The sequence below is a fragment of the Triticum aestivum genome, chromosome 2A, assembly GCF_018294505.1.
Source record: "Triticum aestivum cultivar Chinese Spring chromosome 2A, IWGSC CS RefSeq v2.1, whole genome shotgun sequence".
Classification (NCBI taxonomy): domain Eukaryota; kingdom Viridiplantae; phylum Streptophyta; class Magnoliopsida; order Poales; family Poaceae; genus Triticum; species Triticum aestivum.
The window spans coordinates 91,618,427-91,639,879 of record NC_057797.1 but is presented as its reverse complement, the minus strand read 5'-3'; the positions used below and the strand labels follow the sequence as shown (position 1 = coordinate 91,639,879).

At 48.3% G+C, this 21,453-nt stretch overlaps 2 protein-coding genes and 1 pseudogene across 2 annotated transcripts; 2 read left to right on the top strand and 1 right to left on the bottom strand.

Moving 5' to 3' along the window:
• The first annotated feature begins 3,427 nt into the window (after positions 1-3,427).
• LOC123191562 (uncharacterized) lies at positions 3,428-4,394 on the top strand. The gene is made up of 2 exons (XM_044604246.1): positions 3,428-3,482; positions 3,683-4,394. The coding sequence occupies exons 1-2, from the start codon at positions 3,428-3,430 to the stop codon at positions 4,354-4,356; spliced, it is 729 nt and encodes a 242-aa protein (XP_044460181.1). The 3' UTR covers positions 4,357-4,394.
• On the top strand, positions 4,301-6,217 carry LOC123184880 (uncharacterized; annotated as a pseudogene).
• A 5,138-nt stretch (positions 6,218-11,355) lies between these two features.
• LOC123187737 (uncharacterized) lies at positions 11,356-13,940 on the bottom strand. Its single transcript, XM_044599662.1, has one exon. It carries the CDS (start codon positions 13,843-13,845, stop codon positions 11,500-11,502), a length of 2,346 nt encoding a protein of 781 aa, XP_044455597.1. The 5' UTR covers positions 13,846-13,940; the 3' UTR covers positions 11,356-11,499.
• Between the last annotated feature and the right edge of the window lie 7,513 nt (positions 13,941-21,453).

The following is a 21,453-nucleotide window of genomic DNA, read 5'->3' as shown; positions in this document are numbered from 1 at the left end:
ACAGCTGCAGCCGCTCCGTCTGCTCCGGCGTCTAGCAGTACAGCCAGAGGCGGGAGGCAATACAGATTCGGTCCACCTTTCAAGCCTCTAGAGAAGTTACCATACGAGAGGACCGTGGAAGAAAACGCGAAGATCGTGGAAAAAGAAGTGAAGGACTTCTTTGAAGGGGTGAAAGAAAAGAGACATCCACCTTCGGAGGAGAAGGTAGACCCGATGAAAGCAAAGCGCACTATCAATGCCCTGAGGAAACCACCAAAGTCTTCGCTGAAAAACAACTATGAGCACATTACTGCAAAGGTATATGCAGAAGCGGAGCGGTCGGGAAGTACTATCAGTGATCGAAGGTTAGCAGAACGACGAGTTGGGAAAAAAATTGCCCAGCTCGGCGAACAAGCGGACCAATCGTGCCCCCCGCTCAAGGTGTCTAGCGATATCGTCGCTAATGATCCAAGGATGGTGCCCGGTTATAGCAATCTTGAAGATTAACTGCCCGACGATGTACATTATGATTTCTTGGAGGTGGAAGAACACCAATACCATTACGGGGAGCCTCTTGTCAAAGATGAAAAACTCTCTAACAACGATGATGCGAAGATTCCATGATTGGTACATGAAAACCTGCAGGGAGTCTGGGGGGGGGCGAATACTTTGTATCTGAGAGTTAAACAGGACCACAACCTCGTTGGAATTGATTTGTTGACTGTTCCATTTGAGGAGTTCTTCCAGTGGTTCAATCAGAACGCCGAAGATGTTGAGGCCAACTTGCTCAAATCATTGATAATAAATCAAAACAAAGATAAAATACTCTTTCCTTACAACTTCAAGTGAGTGTTACTGTCTTGTGCATATTTGGTTTCCCTTATTACTCGAGCGAGGTTATAGTAATGTAATTGATGAGTTGTGCATGCGTGCGCAGCTTCCACTATATTCTCCTGGAGATTAAGCTTGATCAGGGACTAGTAACCGTCTTAGACTCAAGACGAAAAGATCCCGAGACCTATGCGGACATGACTAAAATTCTCAACACATAAGTTCAATTGATCATTATCGCACCATATCGGCAACTTTTTGTTCATTTCCTAATATCTCAAGTAATAATTATTTTCTTTGTCTTGCAGGGTTTGGAAAAAGTTCACCGAAGAAGCTTCGGGACCGCCGAAGGAGCTGCGATATACATACCCAAAAGTAAGTACCACTAGCTAGCTAGTTCCGTGCATCTCCCGTTGATTCTAGCTACTTTCATCAATGCCATTTATAATGCTTCATTATCAGTTTGATTGACCTTCATTTCTCGTAAAGTGTTTGTGGCAGGAATAAGGGAATGATTACTGTGGATACTACGTGTGCGAGTTCATCTACAACGCGACTTGCAAAGATAAGCGGGGCTACTCTAAAAGACAATTTGATGTGCGTAAGCAATAATATTCACAATTTCATTTTATTACACCATCATTTCTGTTGAGTTTCATTCATATATATGTATTAACCCCCTTATTCAAATTAGACGTGGGAGATGCGGAATGAACTCCTACCAGAAGATCGCATGAAAGCAATTCAAGAGGAATTAGTGGGATTCTTTCTTGACCACGCCATCAATAAAGTCGAAGAATACCATGTGGATCCTGAGTTCATATATAATTAGGGGATTATATTGTAAGAGATCTTATATTGTATATATGTAGCCAGTAGCGTCGGATAGATATACAAAAACTTGTTGTTCGACCAATCTCTCGGAGAAGGAGTGGTCAATCACTTCTCTCGGTATGCATGACGAACTTCTGTACTTAATGGTTTACTTCATTTTCTTACTAGCTAGCGTGTCGAAGGCCTCTCTATACGTATAGTATGTAGGGTCGACCAAGCACGGAGATAAGAGATGACACTTCTTTTTACTAATTAATTAGCTACCTCACACAATATATGAAACACCTTAATTAATCATACAAAACCCCAAATCCACCCCTTTTTAGAAAAAAAAACAAAAACCCTAGCCCCTGAACAGTTGACGCGTGAATGCCTATTAGTCCCGATTGATGCCACCAACCGGGACTAAAGGGCCTCCTGCCTGGGCTCGTAGCACCGGCCACGTGAAGGCCCATCTGTCCCGGTTCGTGTAAAAACCGGGACTAAAGGCCTAGGGCATTAGTAACGACCTTTAGTCCCGGTTCCCCAACCGGGACAAATGGTCCTTATGAACCGGGACAAATGACCCTTTTTCTACTAATGGGAGTACTTTCTAAACCACATGGACTTTTTAGAGAGCATGAATTTATTAAATTAAGAAAATATTTTTAAGCATGTGAACACACTTAGAATCACATGAATTAGCGAACCAACAGCCAAACCTTCGCCGGGCGTCAAGCCTAATAAGCTATCTCAAAAATCATCATATTTCTAAGCAAACGGGACAGCTTCCTCACCCTTTGCTTTAATCCTTAAGGCCACTTATTAAATTTAAAATCACATACATATATAAATTGGTGGAATAAGATGCAAGGGAGCAAGGTGGGACTATTTTATAGACAAATAAATCATGTTTAATACATACACCAACGAGTTAGTTCACTGCACCCAAGCCTATGATACTGGGTGAATGTTGTGAGTTCAATCCCTGCCTTTTGCACCTAATTTTTTCCTCTCCGTGCCGGATAGATTTTTTTTTCTCTCCGGGCTGTATAGATTGGCTGGGCTCCAATGAAAATCAGGGCGAAATAAGGAGCCAAGGCCCGATGCAGCGGCTAGCCAGACGAAGAAGACACACGAAGAAACGGACAGGGCCTATGTGCTTATACATACAGAAAAATTGAGAGAGACGGGCGGACCGATGAAATTACGGGGGACAAAATTAGGATGGTAAGAAGCAATAGCTCTTTTATTAGTATAGGTAAAGATAAAATAAAAAAATTATTAATTATTATTATTATTAATTAGGTAGAGAAGAGATAGTGATAGAGATAAAATGTGCAATTATATAGCCGATAGCAATCGCACGGGCTTTGTGGTAGCCTAGGGTAAAACTCAAGCTTGTCTTCCCTCAGCTATCGGAGTTGTATTGTATCCCGTCCGGCGAATCCGAGCAGAGGTATTATGTTACAGTTTTGCTAAAACTCATCTAGATGAGATATAATTTGGTCTCATTCACCTTTCATAGCCATTGGATGTGATGCTATAAGATGCGTGTGTGCTGACATGGGTTGTTTTTGTTCTTGATTTCCAGATGAATGAGACCAAATTATATCTCATTTAAATGAGTTCTAGATACTCCAATTATGTTATCCCGTCCGGCCAATTTAGTCCTCGAGGCACCGGGACACAAGCCCACAACCACACCGATCCCCCACCCCAATCCCTCGAGCGAAACACTTTCCGTCTCTGGCCGATCCACAAAGGCAAATCCCCAATCGGAGCAAGTTTGTCCTTGCAATCCATGGATGCAGCTGTGATGGCCAGAACAAGCAGCAGCTTCAGCCGCACCTGCATCAGTGAGCCGCAGATCTATGGGCCGACGGCAGTCGAGGACGAACAAGTCGTCATCAGAAAAGAAGAGGAGATAGATAAAATTACTCCCTCCGTTCCAAATTAATTGTCTTAAAATTGTCTAGATACAAAGGTATCTAGACTCATTTTAGTGCTAGATACCTCCGTATCTAGACAAATCTAAGACAAGTAATTCGGAATGGAGGGAGTAGATGGGAGCTTCTGGCCAAGATTAAGAGCTGCTACGGGCGGGTGAAGCTCCGGGCCGTCTTTGACGAGGGCTTGTGCTTCGGGCTTCTAGACCCTGTCTCCAACATCGTCGCCGGTGTCATCATCGCCGGCGCCGTGAGAATCGACCCTGACCCCATTATATCTTTCCCAAGGCAGACAAGACCAGATCCGATCGAGGACATGAACCAGCGGTCGCTCAACGGCCTCGTCGCCTTCCTGGCCGCCCTCTTCCCCTACCTCACCCAAGCAAAGGCTATGTGGTATCTCAACAAAGCCGAGTTGGATCCCCTCGTTGCCGCCCGCCTCATCATCCAGCATCGCGGGATGGAGCAGAGTTTCGGGTTTTCATCCGACACCGCCGTCGCAGCCGTTGAAGCGGCCCTCAGATGTGCCGCAGCCGCCGCTCAGCACCCGTGCCCGAAGCAGTTCGTGGCAGGGTGGAAGATACTCTCACATTCTCTGGATGAGGTCGCCACCCTGCTATCAGGCACCTGCGTGACTGTCGATCCCTTCATCACAGATATTCTGCTCAATAAACCCCAGCCATCGATTTTCAGCCTAGACAAGTCATGGGATTTTGCCTCTTGTCGCCTCCTCAATCTCAGTCCAGATCTCTTAGGGGGGGGGGGAGGTGAAACAATTTTCTGAGCGGTCAACTTTGAGGTGCATGCTGCTCACAACCATCCATGGATACTACCTGCAGGCACTAGCCCGGCTGCCCAAGGACAAGTTGCGCTCCCAGTACCACCACAGCTTGCTCCACGCCGGCCACTGCTACGGTCCGCTGGACCCCGTCTCCAACATCATCCTCAACACAATCTGGTACACCCGAGCCTACCCTAACCAAAAAGGTTGACCTGGAGGCGATCGGCAGCAGAGGCCTGCTGCTGCGGATTGCAATCCGGTCCTTGCACGGCCTTGTGTCCTACCTGTGCACCCGCTGTGCCACGCACCTCACGCCGGACCAAGCCATGGAGCGGCTCCAGGTGGCTGGGGCCGATCTCCGAATTGCTGATCCTAACCAGCTCCGTGATGATGATGATGACAGCGACGTGATGCTATGGTGGTATCTGTACCTGCCAGTGTCAAACAAGCCTATGCTGCAGCTGCCGCTGCCGCGCTGCACCCAGACCTCGTGACCAGGCAGAGCTTCTCAGACCATCTAATCCAATGTTGCGGATGGCCTCGAAATATCTCAAGGATGGCGGCAAGCTCTCCCACGTTGACGCCGACCATCTTGCTGAAGGTTTGTTCTATTCCATTAGTGAGTGCTCGGAACAAACCGAGCACCCGGAAACAAGCATCAAGGTGATGAACAAGTTGACCTACACGAGGATGGAACAACAAGTAAACAAATTCTGGGATCAGCATGCTAGAGTTGTCGGAACAGCGAGATCTATGATCGACGTATACAACCGGCGGCAACTTGGGGTTGGTTAATTTCTTCTCTTTTAGACTACTTGTTCTCTCTGCAGAACAATCTCTGTTTCAGATTTAACACTCTCCTCTCGATTCAGGTACCCAAATATGAGTTGCATGTCATCTGCGGTGTCAATGCGCATGTGGACGGCCCTGTGTACACGGCTCCTTTCACCGGCACATATCGTTACTCCCACATCAACTTCCTCGCCACCCCGTCTGCTGATGCACCTCCAACGCTCTTCTTTGCCGAATACAGCAATGACGACGGCAGCTCTCAGGACATGGGCTGGTGCTGCCCAGTGGCTGTGCCATCTCCAGGGACAGGTATGCTATTCTTCTCCCTTGTGATCAAACATGTTTGGTATCCTCGATCGAAAACGAGTAACCTTTCTATCCATGACAGAACAAGTCCGTTGCCTCTACTGTGAGTACGACGGGAGCAGGATCGTGCATCCGGTACAGGGGGGCTTCCATGGGCGTGGCAGAGATTTCGAGAAGATGTGGGGCGGAGAAGAGCTGTATTCAGAATGGCACACCAACGATTCCATCATCAAGCGTGGCCGTGAGGCGGCTTACTGGGTGGATTATCTAGAGGACGACTGCATCTACAACACCTACCGTCTCGATGATAAACGTATAGGGCCAAAGGTTGTCATACATAAGGAGCGTTCCGATGGCTTCAGGGCGACGATGTCGAAGAAGGGGCTTGCGTTCACCAAGGACATGGAGGATGCTGTCAAAGAGCATATGCTATCGCTGCCAAAGACGGGGCTTATTGGTGATGAAGGGATGATGATGGATTTAATAGAGGATGATGGTTTGGCCTGCTAACAAAGGATCAGATAATATCGTCTTGTCCTCGGTTCTCTAACTGTAATGTTGTAATGTTGCGCCCTTACGTAAAATGATATGTTCTCTACATATATTCTTATCATGTGTTGGTTGTTTTCGTATTAAGCGTGCGCTGCCTCACATTGTAGTAGTACGATTCAGCGTTTAATTTTCTGTAATCAGTTGTAATAGTGTCTATTGGATGATTCATCTCGTGCTGCTGCCTCACATTGGAGTAGTACGATTCAGTGTTTAAATTTTTGCCTTCTTGAGCAAAACTGGAGTGGTATTTTTTTTTGCCTTTTTTAGTGAGATTTAGTAACGGCACGGTGGTATCTTCATCGAGAAGACAATGGAATCAACTGGTAACATGTCTTGTCTACTGCAAAAAGGAATTTACACTACTATGCTTATCGTTTACTCCCTCTGAACATAAATATAAGACGTTTTAGAGACTTGGCCCTACAAACATCTAACCTGGTCATAGCCGAAGGTGACCAAGGATGGCAATTGTAGTTTGATTAGCAGCCGTAGGCTTATATAGGTACACTTGATCGTAATGGCATATGGCAATAGGTCAGCGATAACAAATGAGTGCAAGATTTCTGTAAATATATGACTGCACAAAACATGAAAGTTAGTAGAAACAAAACCGAGCCATGCAGAATTTAATGATAAAAAGAATCAAAGATCAGAAAACAGAGCACCAGTTCTTGTGCTTAGTTGCTTATGAGGCTGCAGCTGTAATATAGTCATCGAATTCATGTGTTGCCATGATCGTTTATTTCAACAATAAAATCTGTACTGTGCAAATATATGAGGAAATCTGGAAGGTACAGGATTCCTTGGATAGATGCATAAATACGTTATATGCTAGCAGCATGGTACATGCAAACTGGTAACAGACCAGCGATCAATAACATCTCGTACTGCTGCCTCCTCGACCAACTGGCGGGCACCAAGAAGACAAACAGGGAGAGGGAGTGACGGAGTGGCAGCCGCTGAAGCACAGGCGGGACTTGTTACCAGGGGCGGCGCAGAGGAGGACGAGCTTGTGTCGCCAGGGGGCGGTAAAACCCAAAAAACCTGTCCACATGAACTCAGTTGAATGTTACTCCCTCGTCCCATAATATAACTAGTGTAAAAAACGCTCTTATATTATGGGAGAGGGAGTAGACATTAAGCAAAGATTGCAACAACTGCAGCATTGCTGTAGGTCAGCGTGATCGCCTCAAGGATCATGTTCACGCCGAACTCTTTCCTCCATCTCAGCTTGTCCGCACACATCTGCATCACGTTAACAGCATCAAACTCAAACTTCATGTCTTTTGAGAACCTGCATGACCCCTTACGATACAAAAGAGAGGAACCTGATAGTCGCGGCCTCTCAATCTATTCGGACCAATTCATCAACCAAAAAAGCATCTTGTTCTTCACTGCTGCACTCTGATTCAAGAACTGAAGGGAATGTGTTCTGCATACCATCCTGTATGCTTTCATCAGTCTTTTCGCCGCCAAACGATAATTAACTCCCTGCCAAAAGATACGAGGATGCAAGCAACAAGGTCCTGCAGCAAGAAGATGCGTTGGGACCAAACTTATAGATTCCATAGCAAGAATAGGAAGTGCATATAGGCTCTCCCAGTAAGCAGCAAAACAGAGGATTACGCAACTAGATATGATCATCTAATAACACATGATATTCATCAACGAATGAATTAAGTGCTTTTTTCTATTACACCTTTCTGCACTCCTGTAGCTGTCCTACATACATGCACATGCCTCCTAATAATATACAACAACAACAACAACAACAAAGCCTTTAGTCCCAAGCAAGTTGGGGTAGGCTAGAGGTGAAACCCATAAGATCTCGCAACCAACTCATGGCTCTGGCACATGGATAGCAAGCTTCCACGCACCCCTGTCCATAGCTAGCTCTTTGTCGATACTCCAATCCTTCAGGTCTCTCTTAACGGACTCCTCCCATGTCAAAATCGGTCGACCCCGCCCTCTCTTGACATTCTCCGCACGCTTTAGCCGTCCGCTATGCCTCCTAATAATATATTGACATTAATTACTCACTTGTTGCTCTTCTTGGCATCTCAGTCTCCAAATCAAGACGCCAATGATGAGGATGATGATGACTATTATGATGTTTACGATGATAAACAAAAAAGGATTGATCTGTATCTATACTCATCCATCTGATGCTGTTATGGCCGGCCGGCTTAGGCCCACAAAGTTATCTTAGTTTTTATTTTCAGATTAGGCAAGTTATCTTAGGCAAGTTATCTTAGGTTGATTCTTCTACAAGTTATCTAGGATATAAATATAGGTTGTAAGACTCTTTTTGAAGGCAAGCAATAAGAAGAATATTATCTTCTATTGCCCGGCTCCCTGAGGAGCCGGAACCCTAGCCGCCAACAGCCCTAGCCGCCGCCCTTCTCCTAGCCGCGACGGCGCCCTGCCGCCGGCGCGCCCGATCCTCGCCACGTCTCCCTCCATCCTTCCCTTACCACCTACGCCCTAGACCTGGTAGAGTACTTGATCCTACCAATTTGGTATCAGGTAACCGGGTTTCGACCATGTCTCCGCCAATTCCACCGCCACCACCACCGCTGCCCGCCAACTCCTCCACCACCGCCGCCTCTGCGCCGGGCGTCACGGCCTCGCTCTCGGCGGGCACCACTGCGTCGCTCTCAGCGCCGGTCCTAACGGCACCCGGCACCACGCCGGGCCAAGGGCAGCCACAGGCCCCCGTCCAACACTCGTCGCCGCCATCACCTCCCCCGCAGCCGCAACAGTTCACGCCGGAGGCCATGGCGGGCGTCCTCAATGACCTCGTCACCGCGGTTCAAGGGATCCGCCTCTACCTGGCAGGTCCGTACGGGCCGCCCCCACCACTCCATCCAGCCATGGCCGCGGGTCAGCAGGCGCTTCCGTGGTACTCGGCATCGGGGGCCATCACCGGACTCCATCCAGCCATGGCCGCGGGTCAGCAGGCGCTTCCGTGGTACTCGGCACCGAGGGCCGTCACCGGAGGCTACCCGGCGCTCCTCGCCCCAGTGGCCGCACGGCCGCCTTGGGCGCAGTGGCCGCCGCAGATCGCGCCGGCAGCCCCGCCACTTCTCGCCACCACGGGGCCGCAGTGGCCCACCTGGACCGCGCCTGCCGCGCCGTCCTCCGTTGCGCCCTACCTTCCAGCGGCCTCGGAGCAGGGTCCTCCACCGGCCCCGCCCAGCCCTAACCTGGGCACCGGCGCCTCGGAGCAGGGCCAGACCCAGCAGCTTCTTCCGGCGTCACCGCCGGCCCCCACGCCGCAGGCGCTGGTGCAGCTCCACCAGGCGCCGCCGCCATCGACAGTACCACCACCCGCGCCTAGGGCTACGGGTCGGCCCCTGCACCAGGTGCAGTTTCCACCGTCATCATCGCCGATCCCCGCTTGGGCGACCGGCTCGTCTTCGGGGCCGGTCTACTCCACGGCGCCGGAACACCCGACGCCCTCCCTGCGGTTTGATCACCCCTCCAGCTTGGCGAACTACGCCCCGGCGCTTCCCGACCCAGCATACGCGCCGGCGGCAACTACGGCCGCCCCCGGGCACGGCGGGCCGACACCCCCTCGCTTCGCCAAACTGGACTTCGCCACCTACGAGGGCACGGAGGACCCCCTCAACTGGCTCAACCAGTGCGAGCAGTTCTTTCGAGGGCAGCGGACGCTCGCTTCGGATCGCACCTGGCTCGCGTCCTATCATCTTCGAGGCGCAGCGCAGACCTGGTACTACGCCCTCGAGCAGGACGAGGGCGGCATGCCACCATGGGAGCGCTTCCAGGAACTCTGTCTCCTCCGGTTCGGGCCTCCTATCCGCGGGAGCCGACTGGCGGCCCTCGGCCGCTTACCCTTCACATCCACGGTGCAAGACTACGCCGACCGCTTCCAGGCCCTGGCGTGCCACGCGCCGGGCGTCTCCGCAACTCAGCGCGCCGAGTTATTTGTGGGCGGTCTACCGGACCATATCCGCGTGGACGTGGAGCTTCGGGGACCCCAGGATCTCCAGTCGGCCATGTATTACGCCCGCGCATTCGAGCGCCGCGCGGTGGCCATCCAGCAGGAATCACCGTCCCAGACTGCTGGGTCGCTACCCGGACCGGATTCCGCGCGGGGTCGGCCTGTGCAGGCTTCTGTGGCACCCCTCGCCGCGACCGCGGGGCGCCCGTTCCGCCGGCTCACCCCAGCTGAGATACTCGAGCGTCGCCGCCAAGGGTTGTGCTTCAACTGCGACGAACCCTACAAGCCCGGCCACGCCTGCCCGCGACTCTTCTACCTGGAGGTGGCAGACTACATTCCGGAGGACGCCGTCGCCGCCGACCTGGCCGCCCCAGATGTCGAGAAGGTGTTTGACGCTGGTTGATTACCTCGAAGAGTTCAAGCAAGCGCTTCCCCACCTTACAGCTCGAGGACGAGCTGTTTGTGCAGGCGGGGAGAAGTGTTATGGCCGGCCGGCTTAGGCCCGCAAAGTTATCTTAGTTTTTATTTTCAGATTAGGCAAGTTATCTTAGGCAAGTTATCTTAGGTTGATTCTTCTACAAGTTATCTAGGATATAAATATAGGTTGTAAGACTCTTTTTGAAGGCAAGCAATAAGAAGAATATTATCTCCTATTGCCCGGCTCCCTGAGGAGCCGAAACCCTAGCCGCCAACAGCCCTAGCCGCCGCCCTTCTCCTAGCCGCGACGGCGCCCTGCCGCCGGCGCGCCCGATCCTCGCGACGTCTCCCTCCATCCTTCCCTTACCACCTACGCCCTAGACCTGGTAGAGTACTTGATCCTACCAGATGCTTTCTTTCATTAATTCTTGACATGCTTCATTTTAGATCCCACATATTTCTTCATTGCTTCCACAGCCACAATCGAAGGCAGTGGTGGCCAGTGGGGATGACGGAGAAAGACATACCCATATTATGTAGGCACATACCAGGTCATGAATACGAGAGGGTGCATGAAATGGATACAATTCAATGTCGAAGATGCACACGACACGGATTATATCTGAGCTGGACTAAGGCTCCAGTTGCTCTGCTCCAACAATGCCAGCGCTTGCATTATTCAGTGTACCTCTTTAATTTAGAGGCTTTACTTCTTGTTTATTGCTACCTAACTTGCTTTCTCTATTAATTTGCTTGCTCAAGTTTGAACTGGTTATATATGGTCATATGTAATGAACTCGCGTTATTCTCTGATTTCCTTTCTTTTCTGCTGGCATTGTGCTCTTTGTTTTCTTCATTAATCTGCTTGTTTAAGCTTGAACTGCTTATCACCATGTGATTGGAAAGCTTTTGTGAAGTCTATATGCAACATGGACATACAGCATATAAATATTAAGTTGCTCAGACCAAAATGATTAAGCTGCAAACCTGTATTTTAATGCAATTTCCTTTCAGCGGTACATAAAGGATGGCTCCTGAATTAAGCACTACAGATATATTTGATCTGTGCCAAAATCCTATCAAACTACCAACAAGTGTCGCTATACCAACAACTGCTATCTTTCGACACATTCAATCTGGATAGTCAAATCTTGAACCCCAGCTTCTTGAAATATCCGTGAAGCACTTTCTCTTGTAACAGACTTATCAGCTTCGGCTGATATATGAAGATGAAAAGTGCCTACAATATCGGTGTTTGTCAAGTTCCATAAATGAACATTATGGACTCCAATCACACCATTAATCTTCTTAACATCATCCAGTGCTGCTTCGAAGTCCTTCTCATGGCTCCTTGGAACTCTTTGCAACAAAATTTCAGCAGAATTTCTCAACAATGGAAGGACAGAAGCCACAATCATTATTGAAATGAATACAGAGCAAATGGGATCTGCTATTAGCCATCCCTTGTACTTGATTAGTAGGGTCGAGATCACAACACCGACACTTCCCATTGTGTCAGCTAGGACATGTAAGAAGATACCTTCCATGTTATGGTCAATGTGACGCCGACTTGCTGTCTTGCCATGGTTTCCGATTTCTGGCGATTCAACTTCTCCATTACAAGACTGAGATTCTGCGCCATGAGAGTGAACATTTATCAGTGGAATCTCAAGAAGTCCTTGCTCGCTGCTGATGCTGCTGCAATCTTGATGAGCCTGATCTACACCCTGCTGGTGATGTTCCATGTGGCCATTGTGACCATGCTTGTGGCTACAGCCATGGTTATGTTGATGATGATTCTCTGCATTGTTGCTATCATGTTGGTGATTCTGATGATGGCTCTTATTTGTGTCTCCATGATGACCGGAACATGTCTTCTCGTGATCAGCAGTCTGATGAACATGATCATGATGGTGATGGTGATCTTCATGACCATGATTATGAGAATGTGAATGAGAGTGGGAACAGCTACCGCCATGCGCATGATGGTGCTCCTCATGAAAGAAAACCAATCCAATGATATTTACAAAAAGTCCACCAACAGAAACTGCCAAAAGGCTACTTGTTGATATCTCCCGAGGCTCGAGTATCCTCTCAAACGACTCCAACACAATCAGGGCCCCAACAAGCACCAAGAACACTGCATTAACATACCCAGATAGCACCTCGAACCTGCCCCTTCCATAGTTATACAATCCATTTGCAGGTAGCCTCGCAATGTACGATGCATATAGCCCAATTGCCAGAGCAGCACAATCAAACAACATATGGCAAGCGTCAGAGAGCAGCCCAAGGCTATCGCTCATGAAACCGCTGGCGAACTCAACAAACATGTAAGCTGTGTTGATCAACAGAAAAGCAGCAATCTTCCTGGATTTGCGTTCACTAAGGATATGCCGGACTGGCCCCATGACAGCCTCATACACCGACTCGTCAGTGCTCCCAAGCTCAACATATCCTGAAGAAGTCAGCTCCCTGCTGGCGATCCACAAGACGAACCCACAAATTAAGAAGCCCGGCAACGACAGCTTTGGGTAGTACACCAGCTCCAGAACAATAGTGCACACAAAGGTCATTGCAAAATTCATGCTTGGTCTGCTGCTACTGCTACTGCTGTCGTAGGCTTGCCGTCGCCCCAAGGCCATGCCAAAGACAGCGGCATTAAGGAGCAGCCACCAGAGCTGGCCAATCGGGACACCATCGCTGGTGTCAGTGCCACCAAGAAAGAAGAGGCCCGCAAGTGCCGGCGCCGAGAGGAAGGTGGCGGCGAGGGCAAAAACGGCCGCACGGGCGTGGCGGCTGCGGGTGACATGTCGCGCAGATACAGAGTGCTCGACCGAGGAGAGGAGGCCGGAAGCAAAGGGGAGCACGAGAAGAAGCACGGAGTGGGAAGGTGATGCGGCCGCGAGCGAAACGGAGGCGGCAGCGACGGAGATCACGCGGCGGCGGGAGGGACGGTTGAGGGCGCGGGCGAGCAACGCGCCGGCGGAATCTGCGAGGACGATGAGACCGGGGTCGGTGATGAGGTGGAGGGAGGCGAGTCGGAGGAGAAGGGACGCCGCTAGCAGGAGGGCGGGACGGAAGAGGTGGCGGAGCGCCGGGAAGGGGTGGGGTTGGCTCTTGGAGGGGATGAGGAGGATGGCGACGGCGGAGATGATGGCGAGGACCGGCGGAAGCAGGAAGAGGTGGGGCAGGGAGGGGAGCGCTCGGGCGGCGGGCGCGAGAAGGAAGAGGGAGTGGAGCGCGAGGATGCGCAGGAGCGCGGCGGCGTAGGGAGAAGCGGCGCCGGCGGCGGGGAGGCGCGTCTTGGATGGGGTGGGGAGGGGCGTGGTGGGGAAGCGGAAGGAAGGGTGGGCGGCGAGCCGCGGTGGTACGGCCAGGCGGAGGTGGGCAGCGTGTCGGCCAGAACGGAAGGCGGCCATCGGCGGCGGATCGGGGAAAGCACGGTGAGGGGCGGCCATCGCCGGCGGATCGGATCGGGGAGAGTGTGGTCAGGGGCGGCGGTGGACTACCCGGTCTCCTGTCATTTTTTGACTTGCTCTCCTTTCAGATGGCCTCACAGCAACTCTACGCAAAAAAAAAAAGCTAATAATTGTCATTTTAGGTCATCTACAAGACTACAACGTCATACATCAAAGGGATTTTTATTTCTATATGCCCCTGGTTTGTTAGTTCTACTCATTCATTCCCATGCTCTTAACTTTTGTTCACTTTTTCCCACTCCCTTGCGCGAAACCCTCAGAACTGGTCACAGCGGACGTTACCGTCGGGTCAATGCCTTGACCGTTAATTCTGACTAGTGAGGCCGAGTAGGGCGGAGTCCACATTTTGACTTACGTGGTAACCAGTGGGGCCGCGAAACTGAAACTCAATGTAACCTGAATCAGATCCAGTCGCTTCCGCGCCGCCCCCTCTGCCGCCGTCGTGCCGCCTCCGCCGCACTCTTGCCGCCTCCTCCGCAGTCGTGCCGCCTCCGCCGCATCTATCCTCTCTCCCCATCTAGGATTAGGAAGCGATTTCGGGGGGGGGGCACCTCGTCCGGCCCATCGACCACAGAGATGATTGGGTCGAATCAGAGGCTGATAATTCATGGATTCCATCTGGGTAAGCATCGTTTTCCTCTCAAATTGATTAGGAGATCCATAAATTAGGATGTATTTGACCACCATTGGCGTGAATCAGCGCAATTTATCTGAAAAATTTCGGCCTAACTGTGCCCTTTATCTTATTTCAATCGAACAGGGTTGATCCTGCACTTGCTTTTCGGCTGGCGGTTAGAATGGAAACTAGCGAGCTGCGTGGAACTAAACCGTGTGTGATTTCTGGATTTTTCTATCCTAAAGTGGTAGAAACCCGCGTTTCGTTCAGAGATTTCCGTGAGGCACTCTGTTGTGAGTATCTGTGGAGCCATGTCGATGCTGTTGAACTGAGATATTTCGACAGTACCGAGCAGAGATTTGTCCCATTAACTTGTGATGAGCATCTGGGATTGCTATTTAGTTTGAATGTTGACAGCCGTTTCGGTAAAATCCATATCTGTGTGCTTCGACCACGCAAACAACGTATCCCGAAGGGTTTTCAAACATCATCTATCTCTGCTAATAGCGAGCATCCTCACACTCCTTGTAGGTCGAGACCAAGTAAAGCTAGTGGTTCTGAAAGCCACAACATGTCGGCTGCCGCTAATTCTGCCACTTCTCCTCTCCCTTCTGCACCTGATGTAGAAGTAGATGCAGAGCCTGACGAGGAAGTGCCTCGACATGATGATGAGGATGAGATTCTATTCCCTGAACCGGTAGACAGAGTCAGTCAACATGCAGTGAAAGATGAATATGCATAGGAGCCTAGCAGTTGTGCTAGATTTGATGACATTGATGATGAAGAGAGGGAGGAGAACACCGACTCCTTAGTTTAACAAGAATATGATGGTGAGCACATGCCAACAATTGAGTGGAACAGGGAGAATCCTGGCCTTACTCCAGGAACCGTATTCGAATCGATGGTGGACTGTCGTAATGCAGTGACTACATATTGCATTCTCACTGAAAACTCTTATGAGGTTGATAGGAGTGAGCCAGGAAGATTCACTGTTCATTTCCCTTATGATAGGTGTAGGTGGAGGTTGCATGCATCCACTATGCGAAAGAGCAAATTGATTCAGGTATTACAACTGAATATTGTTATCAGATTATTTATCCATTCTATATTCAGATCATGTGTACTATTTTTTAATTGTATTTGACATCATTTTTCATTTTGTTCCAGATAAAAAGCAACCCACACAAGCACACTTGCCCACCTGGAGGGGGAGGGGAAAGGACAAATCTAAGCTTACAAAGACTAGGTGGGTGGCAGATGCAATCTTGGATTGGGTGAGGGAAACACCAACAATTGGTCCAACAACACTCCATGGGAAGCTATTTGAGAAGTACAAGATTAATGTACAATACATGAAGATTTTCTATGCTAAGGAAAGGGCTCTTGATAGGATTAATGGTCCATGGAATGAGAGTTTTCAGTTGCTTTACACCTTCAAAGCTGAAGTGGAGACGGCTAGTGCAGGGAGTGTTGTAGAGATTGACAAGCATACAGTTAAGTACAAATTAAAAGGGAAGGCAATGGAGAAGGAGTGCTTCAGGAGTGTTTTTGTTTGTTTCAAGGCTTGCTGGCAGGGGTTTCTGAATGGTTGTAGGCCCTATTTGGCTGTCGATGTGACTGCTTTGAATGGAAGATGGAGAGGCCAGCTAGCAGCAGCTTCTGCAGTTGATGGACACAACTGGCTATTCCCAGTTGCATTTGGTGTGTTGGAGGTAGAGAGTGAGGAGAGTTGGGTCTGGTTTTTGCAGCAGTTGCGCAACATTATAGGTACACCCTCAGGTTTAGTTATACACACAGATGCTTGCAAGGGTTTAGAAACTGCAGTAGAAATTGTATTCCCTGGAGTGGAACATGGGGAATGTATGCGACACCTAGCGCGGAATTTTAAAAAGAAATTCAAAGGCAAAGTTTATGATGAGAATCTGTGGCCAGCATCATACACATGCAGCTTGAGGAAGCATGAGCACCATTTGAGAGTGTTGTATGTGAAGGAAATATGCCCTAGAGGCAACAATAAAGTTGTTATTTATATTTCCTTATATCATGATACATTTTTATTATTCATGCTAGAATTGTATTAACCGGAAACTTATTACATGTGTGAATACATAGACAAACAAAGTGTCACTAGTATGCCTCTACTTGACTAGCTCGTTAATCAAAGATGGTTAAGTTTCCTAGCCATGGACAAAGAGTTGTCATTTGATGAAACGGGATCACATCATTAGAGAATGATGTGATTGACCCATCCGTTAGCTTAGCACGATGATCGTTTAGTTTGTTGCTATTGCTTTCTTCATGACTTATACATGCTCCTATGACTATGAGATTACGCAACTCCCGAATACTGGAGGAACACTTAGTGTGCTATCAAACGTCACAATGTAACTGGGTGATTATAAATATGCTCTACAGGTGTATCCGATGGTGTTTGCTGAGTTGGCATAGATCGAGATTAGGATTTGTCACTCCATGTATCGGAGAGGTATCTCTGGGCCCTCTCGGTAATGATCATCACTATAAGCCTTGCAAGCAATGTGACTAATGAGTTAGTTGCGGGATGATGCATTACAGAATGAGTAAAGAGACTTGTCGGTAACGAGATTGAACTAGGTATTGAGATACTGACTATCGAATCTCGGGCAAGTAACATACCAATGACAAAGGGAACAGCGTATGTTGTTATGAGGTTCGGCCGATAAAGATCTTCGTAGAATATGTAGGAGCCAATATGGGCATCCAGGTTCCGCTATTGGTTATTGACCAGAGAGGTGTCTCGGTCATGTCTACATAGTTCTCGAACCCGCAGGGTCCGCACGCTTAACGTTCGTTGACGATATGATACTATATGAGTTATGTATGTTGGTGACCGAATGTTGTTCAGAGTCCCGGATGAGATCACAGACATGACGAGTAACTCCGGAATGGTCCGGAGATAAAGATTGATATATGGGATAATAGTGTTTGGTCTCTGGAAGGGTTCTGGAATTCACCAGAAGGGGTACTAGAACACTTTATTTGGGCCAAAGGGGAAAGCCCACAAGGTTTTTGGAAAGAGCAAAAGGAAGTTTTGCGGAGTCCAGGGGCTAGACGCCAGGGTCCCTGGCATCTGGTCCTGGAGTCCGAGAAGGATTCTTGCCTTTCGGGTGAAACCGACTTTGTGTAGGCTTTTACTCCAAGTTTCGGCCCCAAGGCTCAACATATAAATAGAGGGGTAGGGCTAGCACCCAATACAGATCAAGAAACACCAAGCCGTGTGTCGGCAACCCCGTCCCCTCTAGTTTATCCTCTGTCATAGTTTTCATAGTGCTTAGGCGAAGCCCTCCGGAGATTGTTCTTCACCAACACCGTCACCACGCCGTCGTGCTGCCGGAACTCATCTACTACTTCGCCCGTCTTGCTGGATCAAGAAGGAGAGGATGTCATTGAGCTGAACGTGTGCTGAACGCGGAGGTGCCGTACATTTGGTACTTGATCAGGACGGATCGTGAAGGTGTACAACTACATCAACTGCGTTGATAAACGCTTCCGCTTTCGGTCTACGAGGGTACGTAGACACACTCTCCCCTCTCGTTGATATGCATCTCCTAGATAGATCTTGCATGATCGTAGGATTTTTTTTGAAATAGTGCGTTCTCCAACAGTGGCATTCGAGCCGGGTCTATGCATAGATGTTATATGCACGAGTAGAACACAAAGGAGTTGTGGGCGTGGTATATACATATCGCTTGCCGTCACTAGTTGATTCTTGATTCAGCGGTATTATTGGATGAAGCGGCTCAGACCGACATTACGTGTACGCTTACGCGAGACTGGTTCTACCAACGTGCTTCGCACATAGGTGGCTAGTGGGTGTCAGTTTATCCAACTTTAGTTGAATCGGATTCAATGAACATGGTTCTTTCTGAAGATCAAAGAGCAATCACTATACCACGTTGTGGTTTTTGATGCGTAGGTAAGAACGGTTCTTGCTTAGCCCGTAGCAGCCATGTAAAACTTGCAACAACAAAGTAGAGGATGTCTAACTTGTTTTTGCAGGGCATGTTGTGATGTGATATGGTCAAGACATGATGCTAAATTTTATTGTATGAGATGACCATGTTTTGTAACAGAGTTATCGGCAACTGGCAGGAGCCATATGGTTGTCGCTTTATTGTATGAAATGCAATCGCCATGTACTTGCTTTACTTTATCACTAAGTGGTAGCAACAGTCGTAGAAGCAATAGTTGGCGAGACGACAACGATGCTTCGATGGAGATCAAGGTGTCAAGCTGGTGACGGTGGTGATCATGACGGTGCTTTGGAGATGGAGATTAAAGGCACAAGATGATGATGGCCATATCATATCACTTATATTGATTGCATGTGATGTTTATCCTTTATGCATCTTATTTTGCTTAGTACGCCGGTAGCATTATAAGATGCTCCCTCATTAAATTTCAAGGTATAAGTGTTCTCCCTGAGTATGCACCATTGCGACAGTTTGTCGTGCCGAGACACCACATGATGATCGGGTGTGATAAGCTCTACGTTCACATACAACTGGTGCAAGCCAGTTTTGCACACACAGAATACTCGGGTTAAACTTGAAGAGCCTAGCATATGCAGACGTGGCCTTGGAACACTGAGACCAAAAGGTCGAGCGTGAATCATATAGTAGATATGATCAACATAGTGATGTTCACTGCAAAACATTGGCGTTAGGGTGACTCTGGTGAGTCCTCTGTCTGTATGAAGCCTTTGGACCATATGAAGCCTTTGGTCTGGGGTTTGTCTTCTTCCCAGGTGGTGTCATGATGACATTCACCTGAAGATTTTCAAGACAACTCTTGGGCACCCAGATCTTCTTCAAAGGGGGTCCATTCGTGCAATTAGTACCAATATACCTGGCAAACACTTCACCATTCCGATTCTTAAACAATTTATAGTTTGCATCAAAGGATTCATCAATGATAATAGGGTTAGCACAAGTGAAGCCAGATATTGTAGATGGATCCACTAAAGGTCCCTTTGCAGCAACCCATGTGGTTTTGGGATACTGCTCAGGCTTCCAGTAGGAACCATCAACATTCATTTTCCTCTCGAACCCAACACACTCTTTCCTAGGGTTTTGGTTCAAAATCTGTTTCTTGAGGACATTGCACAGTGTCTGATGCCCTTTGAGGCTTTTGTACATACCTATTTCAAGCAATGTCTTCAACCCAATATTCTCATCAGAAATAGTAGTGGTATCCTCAGAAGAGGGGTTAGTTTCCACATCAGCAGTTGAAGACATAGCAACAGTAGTAGCAGTAGAACATCCAGCAACAGAAGCAGCATTATCACGCTCAAGCCATTTTAAACATGGTGGCTCAAAGTCTTCTTGAGCGGAACTGATCTATTGAGCGCGGAGTGACTCGTTCTCCTTTTGAAGATCTTCATGAGCCGATCTCAAGTTCTCAAGCTCTTGCTTCCTTTGAAGATAATCGTAGGAGAGCTTTTCATGAGTAGTTGAGAGCGTATTCATACGTCTCCAACGTATCTATAATTTTTTATTGTTCCATGCTATTATATTATCAACCTTGGATCTTTTATATGCATTTATATGCTATTTTATATGATTTTTGGGACTACCTATTAACCTAGAGCCTAGTGCCAGTTTCTGTTTTTTCCTTGTTTTTGAGTATCGCAGAAAAGGGAAGCAAAATGGAGTCCAATTGACCTGAAACTTCATGGAACTTATTTTTGGACCAGAAGAAGGACATGGAGTAAAAGAGTTGGGCCAGAAGAGTCTCGGGCTGCCCACGAGGGTGGGGGCGCCCCCACCCCCCGGGCGCGCATCCCTACCTCATGGACAGCCCAGAGACCCCCCTTACTTGTTCTCGACGCCAAAACCTCTTATATATACTGAAACTTCCAGAAAGAAACCTAGATCAGGAGTTCCACCGCCAGAAGCCTCTGTAGCCATCGAAAACCAATCTAGACCCGTTCTGGCACCCTACCGGAGGGGGGAATCCCTCTCCGGTGGCCATCTTCATCATCCCGGTGCTCTCCATGACGAGGAGGGAATAGTTCTCCCTCGGGGCTGAGGGTATGTACCAGTAGCTATGTGTTTGATCTCTCTCTCTCTCTCTCTCTCTCTCTCTCTCTCGTGTTCTTGATTCGGCACGATCTTGATGTATCGCGAGCTTTTCTATTATAGTTGGATTTTATCATGCTTCTCCCCCTCTACTCTCTTGTAATGGATTGAGTTTTTCCTTTGAAGTTATCTTATCGGATTGAGTCTTTAAGGATTTGAGAACACTTGATGTATGTCTTGCATGTGCTTATCTATGGTGACAATGGGATATCACGTGATCCACTTGATGTATGTTTTGGTGATCAACTCACGAGTTCCGTGACCTCGTGAACTTATGCATATGGGTTGGCACACGTTTTCGTCTTGACTCTCCGGTGGAAACTTTGGGACACTCTTTGAAGTTCTTTGTGTTGGTTGAATAGATGAATCTGATATTCTGTGATGCATATCGTATAATCATACCCACGGATACTTGAGGTGACATTGGAGTATCTATGTGACATTAGGGTTTTGGTTGATTTGTGTCTTAAGGTGTTATTCTAGTACGAACTCTAGGATAGATCGAACGGAAAGAATAGCTTCATGTTATTTTACTACGGACTCTTGAATAGATCGATAAGAAAGAATAACTTTGAGGTGGTTTCGTACCCTACAATAATCTCTTCGTTTGTTCTCCGCTATTAGTGACTTTGGAGTGACTCTTTGTTGCATGTTGAGGGATAGTTATGTGATCCAATTATGTTATTATTGTTGAGAGAACTTGCACTAGTGAAAGTATGAACCCTAGGCCTTGTTTGAACACATTGCAATACCATTTACGCTCACTTTTACCATTAGTTACCTTGCTGTTTTTATATTTTCAGATTACAAAAACCTATATCTACTATCCATATTGCACTTGTAGCACCATCT

What these genes read in the sequence shown, in the direction of transcription:
- LOC123187737 (XM_044599662.1), bottom strand. Translation starts at nt 13,845, where the DNA reads ATGGCCGCCCCTCACCGTGCTTTCCCCGATCCGCCGCCGATGGCCGCC.
- LOC123191562 (XM_044604246.1), top strand. Translation starts at nt 3,428, where the DNA reads ATGGATGCAGCTGTGATGGCCAGAACAAGCAGCAGCTTCAGCCGCACC. An exon ending in CTTCAGCCGCACCTGCATCA is followed by an intron (nt 3,483 to 3,682) that starts GTGAGCCGCAGA and finishes TTCGGAATGGAG; the next exon opens with GGAGTAGATGGGAGCTTCTG.